This window comes from Eumetopias jubatus, unplaced genomic scaffold, assembly GCF_037043125.1.
Source record: "Eumetopias jubatus isolate StellerSeaLion01/CBP00866 unplaced genomic scaffold, mEumJub1_p1.0 scaffold_11, whole genome shotgun sequence".
Classification (NCBI taxonomy): domain Eukaryota; kingdom Metazoa; phylum Chordata; class Mammalia; order Carnivora; family Otariidae; genus Eumetopias; species Eumetopias jubatus.
The window spans coordinates 93,918,451-93,927,104 of NW_028274817.1; the positions used below are offsets into that span (position 1 = coordinate 93,918,451).

The 8,654-nt window shown below is 38.8% G+C and overlaps 1 protein-coding gene across 2 annotated transcripts in view; it reads left to right on the plus strand.

Annotated features, from left to right (window-relative positions):
* RPGR (retinitis pigmentosa GTPase regulator) overlaps window positions 1-7,808 on the plus strand; it is a 53,270-nt gene extending 45,462 nt beyond the window's left edge. Inside the window, exon 18 of one of the 2 annotated variants that reach the window (XM_028113501.2) lies at window positions 7,289-7,808. In XM_028113501.2, the coding sequence (XP_027969302.1) occupies window positions 7,289-7,495 (207 nt within the window). In that variant the 3' untranslated portion in view covers window positions 7,496-7,808. The remainder of the gene's footprint in view (window positions 1-7,288) is intronic. The other variant, XM_028113500.2, reaches the window with a different exon arrangement.
* The last annotated feature ends 846 nt before the right edge of the window (window positions 7,809-8,654 follow it).

Consider the following 8,654-nt stretch of genomic DNA (forward strand, 5'->3'; position numbering starts at 1 on the left):
GCGTGGTAAATGCTCAGTAAATATTTTTGGTTGATAATGAACTTGAAACGTGAGGAGGTAAGAAAGAGGACAGGAAGGGTGACACCAGGAGCGGCCCTCAGAGTAGTAAACGGCCTGTCTTTTGCCACTCTGAAATTCCTTTCACAATTACTTCAGAAATTTCAAGCCAAAATTTTGGCACAGGCCCCCTGTTGTTATCTTTTACTAAAAATTACTTTGTGAGTATTCTTGTCTTTATAAAAATTGCCTTATGTTTAGAGATAGCTGTGACATGGCTCAAAGGATACTCTCAGAATTACTCTCCTCCTTAGAATTATAACATGGACCATCAGGTGTTAGGAACAGATTCTCTCTGTCTGGTAGAAAAGAACATTTCAGGTATTCTACTGCACTTCATAGTGATCCTGTGAAGACTTTTTTCCAGTTGTAAGAGCTCAGGGAAAGACTCTGGAAAAGAAAGTCAAATATGAGGGAGGGAGATGAAAAGTAAAGGAGTCAGGAGACAGAAGAACCTAAGAGGATAAATGAAGTGTGAAGTAGCAGAAGAAAATATTCGAAACACGCCTCAGACCGAATGAAAATGTGTGTTCTAGAACACATGATCGAGTTTTGGGAATTTTTCAGGCTGTCCAGCCTTCAGCATGGCATTGCCCATCGGTGGGGGGGTTTGGATACACAGGGCTAGGGGAGAGGGCTGAGCCAGGGGGGCAGTGCCGTGTGGCAGGGGGAGCAGGCCAGGCAGGGGGGGCAGTGCCGTGTGGCAGGGGGAGCAGGCCAGGCAGGGGGGCAGTGCCGTGTGGCAGGGGGAGCAGGCCAGGCAGGGGGGGCAGTGCCGTGTGGCAGGGGGAGCAGGCCAGGCAGGGGGGGCAGTGCCGTGTGGCAGGGGGAGCAGGCCAGGCAGGGGGGGCAGTGCCGTGTGGCAGGGGGAGCAGGCCAGCCAGGGGGCCCGAGCAGTGGCGCCAGTGCACAGGACAAAGGTGAGGTCAGGCCAGGATACAGCGGGCTGCAGGTGCCAGGCTGGAGAATGTAGTCCTAAACTTGGATTCTGCTCAAATTCTCATTTATACCTAATGGAAAAGTAGACTTCAGTAAATGTACATGTCCTTGGTTAAAGGAAACAAAAAGTAATGAAAATCATATTTAAAAAGTCAAGCAGTAATAAATGTATTTCTACTTAAAGAATATACTGTTATTCTCCATATTTTAAAAAAGGAAATAGATGATTTAGGTGAGATTTTCTTTTAGTCAATCCCATATGACCTCTTTTAATCTAGAGTGTCTCTAACCTATTTATACCACCCAAGCCAAACAAATCAAACTGTTCTTAAAGCTCGGAAAGTAAATGATGCATTAACTTAATATCAAAAGAAACATATGTTTGAGATTTTGCATTCCCACCCCCCCCCCACCCCCCGGGTATTTAGACAGACACTTGCAAAGATAATCCAAAAAAAGGAAAAGAAAGAACTGTACTCTTGGCATCTACAAAACAGAACTCACCACCGAATTTTGTTTTGGTAATTTTAAATGTTTCGGATAGACAGGTTGGGACCTCTGATCTTAACTGGCGGCAGAGATCTTTTGGTAGGTGATTGTTAGATCTAGAAATTACCAAATATTACTTTTCCACACTGTAGCCACAGCTGATAAATCGGATCCACAGTTAGCTACTAAGAAAAATGTGTTATTGGCTTCGTTTCCACCTAAGGTAGCTAAGGAGAAAAAGTAGTGAACTTTTTAGCTATTAAAAATCATTACATTATAGAGTTAGTTTATTCATGTATTTATTGAGCATATATTAATTGGTTATCTCTTAATGTGCCAGGCCACAAGGCCAGAGACTGAAGATACAGAGGTTAAAGATCCAGTGCCTTCCCTCGAAACTAGCTGCAGCATGGCAGATCCCCTGGATAGTTCCCCATGACAGTTCACAGTGAATAGATTTTTTTATTCACTGTCACTACCGTATATAAAAGACACTGAGATGAGAATGTCTCCACCAAAAAAGTATGCTGGTGAATTCTTGCCTTTCCTAGTTACTACCTCTTCTCTGATGGTATGCTTTGTTCCCCACTGCAAGCTACAAATGAGCACACTCGCTTCAAGTACACAGTTAGCTAGACTCTATGTTGTCAGGAAAATTTGAGGTAGATTATACCTATGGTCTCCTCTCATTGTCTGTTTTTCCCAAGCTTAAAACCTGAGACAGTCTCCCTCAGGTCACCCAATAATGACTCCCCTGCTTTTTCAAAAGAGCTTTATTGAGGTATAATTGACATATAATAAATGACACATATTTAAAGTATATAATTTGGTTTCTTTGGACATATGCATACACCTGTGAAACCATAATCACCAGAGAGTAAACAGTGCCATTATTGGCAGAGGGTTCTTTGTGCCTCTTTGTGATCCCTGTCTATGCCCCCCCTGACCCCTGCTATCCTCAGCAAACCACTGATCTTCCTTCTATCATCATACATTATTTTGCAAGTTCTAGATTTTTATATAAATGAAATCCTACACTGTGTACTCTTTTTGTTTGGCTTACTTTGTTCAGCGTAATTGTTTTGAAATCCATCCATGCATGTATCGATAGTTCATTTACATTGCTGAGTTGTATTCTGAGTTGATTTTTTATATGGGAAGGGTATGAATTAAAGTTTGTGGGGGTTTTTTGGTTTTGTTTTGTTTTGCATATGGACATCCGATCGTTCTGGCACCATGTGTTGAAACAAGACTACCTTTTCTCTACTGAACTGTCTTCACAGAAATCAGAAATCAGTTACCTTTTCCATGTGTGGAAAAGACTCCATTTCTGGAGTCTGTATTCTGTTCCTTCGATCTGTTTATCTTGTGTCAGTCCCACACTGTCCTGATTACTCTAGCTTCATAATAAGTCTTGAAGTCAGGAAGTGTTACTCCTTCCACTTTGTTATTTTTCAAACTTGTTTTGGCTATTCTAAGCCCTTTGCATTTCCATATGAATTTTTAGAATCAGTTTGTCAATTACTGGGAAAAAATGCCTGCTGGGATGTTGATTGGGATTGCTTGGAACCTACAGATGAATTTGAGAAGAATGAACATCTTAACAACATTGTCTCCTAACTCATGAAGATACTTCTCCATTTATGGATGTCTTCTGTTTTTCTTAGCAATGTTTTGTAGTTTTTAGTTGTACAGGTCTTGCATAGGATTTTTGTCAAATTTATTTTATGTCTTCTGTTTTTTATTCCCTGATGAACTTTTATTGATTTTATTGATCTTTTCAAAGAACCAGTTTTTGGTTTCATCGATTTTTCTGTATTGTTTTATATTTTACGTGCACTCTAATCTTTATTATTTCCTTTCTTCTACTTTCTTTGGGTTAATTTGCTCTTCTTTTTCTAGTTTCTCTGAAGTACTTGATGTGTTGTGTTTTCATTTTCATTCGGTTCAAAATATTTTCTGGTTTCTTCTTTGACTCATGGGTTATTTAATTTCAAGATATTTGGGTATTTTCCCTTGAGGTTTCTGATACTAATTTCTAATTTAATTACACTGTGATTAGAGAACAAACTTAGTATGACTTGAGTCCTTTTAAATTTATTGAGACCTGTTTTGTGGCCCAGAATCAGGTCAATCTTGGTTAGTGTTCCATGTGCACTTGAGAAGGTTGAGAAGCATGCTGCTGTTGGGTGGAGTGTCCTATCAATGTCAATTGCATCAAGTTGGTTGGTAGCGTTGCTTAAGTATTTCCTATCCTTCCTGATTTTCTGTCTACTTGTAATATCTGTTATTGAGAGAGGAGTATTAAAATCCCTAAATACAATTGTGGATTCATCTATTTCTCCTTGTACTACTATTAGTTTTTGCTTCGTGTATTTTATTTTATTTTAAGATTTTATTTATTTACTTGACAGAGCGAGAGAGCACAAGCAGGGGGAATAGTAGAGGGTGAGGGAGAAGCAGGCTCCCTGCCAAGCAGGGAGCCCGATGCGGGGCTTGATCCCAGGACCCTGAGATCATGACCTGAGCCGAAAGCAGACACTTAACCATCTGAGCCACCCAGGCGCCCCAATTGCTTCATGTACTTTAAAGCTCTTATTAGGCTCTGTAACATTTAGGACTGTTGTAGTCTCTTAATTAATTGACCCCTTTATCATGAAATGATGTCTTTATCCCTGATAATATTTGCTCTGAAATCTGCTTGGTCTGATACTGCATAGCCACTCTAGCTTTCTTTTGATTAGAGTTATATGTCTTTTTCCATCTTTTTACTTTTAATTCATTTGTGATTTTGTATTTGAGGTGCATTTGATTTAGGCAGCAAAAAGATGGGTTTTGCTTTTTTTTTAATCTAATCTGAAAATCCCTGTCTTTTCATTGGAGCATTTAGCCCATTTATATTTAATCTGATCATTAATGCAGTTACATTTAAATCTATCATCTTACTATTTGTATTCTTCATTATCTCTAAAAAATGCTAAAGGGTATCTGTTATTAATAGAGCTGTACTAGCTTTCCTTTGGTTAGCACTTTGATACATCTTTTTTCATTCTTTTACTTGTGTTTTAGATGAGTCTCTTGTAGATGGCCTATAAGCTGGATTTTGTCTTTAAATTTTTTAACATAACATACCTAAAATCTAAAGCTAGTTAATGTTCGTGTCTTTTCCTCAAGCAATACCAAGATCTTAGAAGAGTTTTCTCTCCTATCACCCCTTCCTTTCCATTTTACATGTTATTGTATCCAGTATTTTAATTTTTTAGCCTCACCAATCAGATGTTACTATTATTTGTTATACCACTTTCTTACTCACAATTCGTTTTACATCTCAGATATCCTTCTTGGGATCCTTTTTCTTCTCCCTGAAGAGATCCTTTGGAAGTTCCTGTCATAGATTTCTTTTTGTAGTTAACTTTTTTAGTTTCTGTTCACTTGCAAATGAATGATCGTATGGTTCATAACTGGTTGGCAGTTATTTTTCTCTTGATATCTGCTCCCATTGTTCCTATTAAGAAATTTGCTTTAGTATAACCGCCGATAACTTTGTATATAATCTATCATTTCTCCCTGGCTGGTTTTTTTACATTGTTTATCTTTGATGTACTTCAGTTCACTACAAGATGCCTAGATGGGAATTTTTTTGCTTTAACTTTCTTCTAATTCATTATGACTCTTGAATCTGAGAATTCAAGTCATTCATCGGTTTAAGAAAATTCTCATCCATTATATATTTGAATATTTCCGCTCTCCTCTTTGGAAATTTCGATACAAAACTTTTCATTCTTTTATCCGTGTCTTTTAATGTTACTTTCCCGTCGTCCATGTCTAAGTAATATTTCAGGGAATTTCAGAGCTTTCATATTTCAGAGCTCTTTGATTCCATAGTTTCCTTATGGCTGAGACTAATCTTTTCAACCTACCTGTTGCATTTTTATTTCAGTGATTATATTTTTCACATTTTGAAATGAAATTCTATTTTGATTCTTTTTCAAGTCAATCATTTAAAAACTGGTATCTTCTTTTGTGCTCATATTTTTTATTCTGGTCCTTTAAATAATTTAAACATACTTATTTTATACTGTATATTTAGTTATTCCAATGTCATACATTCTTAGCAATCTAAATCTGTTTGTTGCTCTGGTTGACTTGCTAGTACTATCTTGTTTCCTTATGTGTTTTGAAATTCGGATTGTGAGTGCATGTTCAACTGGGACTTTTTGTGGAACCCCTTTAAGACTTACATTAAGGCATATCCATCCATAGAGAATTTGTATTAGCCTCTGTTAGCTCCCCTGGGTGTTACCATTCCAGGACCACTTTCAGTTAATTCCTCAGTTAGTGCTTTCTCACCTACACCAGTAAAGTAAATGGGAACCCCAGCCTCTCATTAGGAAACCATGGTTCTCCTTCACTCAAAGCATAGACCAGGAGAGCCATGTTATTTTGTCATCTCCCAGTGTTTGCAGATGGACTTACATTAAGGGCGTAGTTCTTAGAGGGGGAGGGGGCTCAGTACCAAGTTTCCACATTTTGTGAAATCAAATATACATTAACAAAATGAGTCTAAGTTGTGAGACCAATAAATGCCATTTCATTCCTCCCTCGCCTCTGAGGTTTCCTGCTCCCTCTTCATTTGTTGGCCCACAGGGATTTTCCTTCATTTTGTTTCTGTGAACTTAGTTACACATTATAAAATTATGTTTTTTGCATTTATTCAGCATTTCTTGGTATTTTGTAGTAGCAGAATTTTTCAAGATACGGATTCCTCCACAATAGCAGAAATGAAACAGGAGTTCCTCCATTGTAGCCCACAGACCCTTTTTCTAGACTCTGACTTTTTGGATCGCCACTCTTCACTTGAGTTCCTCCATTCTTTAAAGACTAAAGGCCAGCTATTATCCACATCATTTTGGTTTCCAAAGAAGCCAAGTCCTCACCTGTTTTGTTTTTTTTTTCTTTTTGGCATCTTGTCAAAACCAATGTATGTGTGTGTTGTCCCTCTTCAGGAATCTTATTTTCTCTGGCTACATCCTCTAAAGGACTAAAATCCCATGGGACTTTTCCATCGCCATCTTTCTCAAATTCTCCTGCATGTCCCCTCTTGAGCACTCCCTTCTTGACACGTTTTCCTCCCTCGGTTCTGAGGTGCCTCTCTTTCCTGATCTTTTTTCTACAAAGCTCTGTCCCCAGTGCTCGCTCCTCTGCCTCTGCCTGCATCTCACACTTGGCTCTCCCTCAGTCTCTTTTCTTCTGTTCTCCTTTCTGCCTGCCTGCAGTCCCTGGGTTGTGGCGTCTGCTTTCCTCTCTCCGGCTGTTATCTGCCTGTTCACCAGCCCCGGCCTCCCCTGAGCAGCAGATCCATATATCCACCTGCCTAGTCAGACCCCTGGGGCTCCCAAAGCCATCATTTGGCAGTGCTAACATTTTGCCAGAAGTTCTGATCTACAGGAACGGGAGGTCTGTCCTCCAGAATATCCTAGTTTTCATCTTTTTTTCTCTTAACAACACAACAAAGTGCAATACTGAATTTGCTCTTTGAAGAAAAATGATAACGTATTACCAAGACCCTGAGATAGTATTGAAAGTTAAACCCTGAAAGGTCTTGTTTCGGGGAGGAAGCATGATTGCCACTGGTAAAAGAAGAGGCTGATGGACACTGAGAATGTACCTTTGTACACATGGTGCCCCGTAAAGATGTGATGAAATAATGTTAAGACTAGTTGAAAATTATACCCCCTAAATACTATTAAGTGACTCTTCACTTACTGAAATGAATTCTTTGTGTGTGTGGGTTTTTTTCTAGATTTTCCTCTTTAAAAGGATGTCATTGACGAGTCAGAAAAGTATGCAGAGTAATAATGAGCCACTCCCAGAGATAAAACCAATAGGAGACCAAATAGCTTTTAAAAGCAGTAAGAAAGATGCCAACCAGAACCACATGGGGCAAAGTCGTCAGGATACTTCACCCCCAAATATGGAGAGAAGGTCAAAATCTTGTACACTGCTATAAATATACATTTATGTTTCCGTGGTCACCAAGCACATTGTAATTTATACTTGAAAAACAGTTTGACTTCTGAAGGAAAGTTTCTGATAACAAACTTTTAAAGATACAAGTTTAATAATATGTTTTATTTGGTTTGAATATTACGACCAGTTTGGTATTTATTTATGCTAATATTTTTGACAAGCAATTTTAAAAATACGTGTATCTCAAACTCTCCTTCAAGTGTTGTGGCCTTAACTGTTCAGTGTTTCAATAAAATATATATTTTTATATGTGAAGTTTAAATTAAAATATTTCATAGTTTTTACTAAACAAATTCTTTATAATTTCATAAGGCAACATTTGCAATCTCATGACACTGTAACAGTTTTTAATGTATTTGCCATTTTAAAAAACTGAGTCAAAATTGTTTTTAATGAACATTTTAATAAACTATATCTGGTCGTTTCCACTGTTTAAATGTATGAGTATGAATAAAATGTAGAGGTACTTGGAATTCTCTATCAGTTCACAGAATGGGGGCCAAAAAAATCTGTTTATGTTGAAAATATCGCGAGACACAAACTTCACTTACCTCTGAGTAAAGAAAATATCAGGGCCACCCTGTAAGCAGTACATCTTCATGGAGAAACTCGAAATTTCTTTGCCTCCCACTCTTTTCTTTAGGGAGGCGATGTGGCACGGAAACGCGGCAGATTCTGTGGTATGATCTGGAGTGTTTCACCTGCCACAGCTCGCCACTCTAGCACGACCAGACACAGCCAGGCTTGCTGGCTTGCTGGCTGCAGCTGTCCGTAGCAGGGCTGGCTCCACCCCACAGCCCTCCACCGCAGGGAATAAGCAGGGTAAAGCTGTTATGTGTACTCGGACAGAAACATTGCCGTCCTGCGCTCACAGATACTACTCATTCAGTGGGGCACGCCGCCTTCATTTTCACCATTCTAGCTCCCGACTAACACATTTTGTTCTTCACTCACAGTGACCGTTGCCCCCATTTGAAGACAGGAAAAGAAACTCCATTCTTGTGTTTCACACAAAGGGGTGTTAGTCTAGAGTAGATGTGATCTTGAAATCTTACAAAATAGTTTCCTGTGTAAATACTACATTTAGGGGAATTCTAATTTTGCTGTTGCCACTCTAGTACTAGTACAGTATTGCAAAA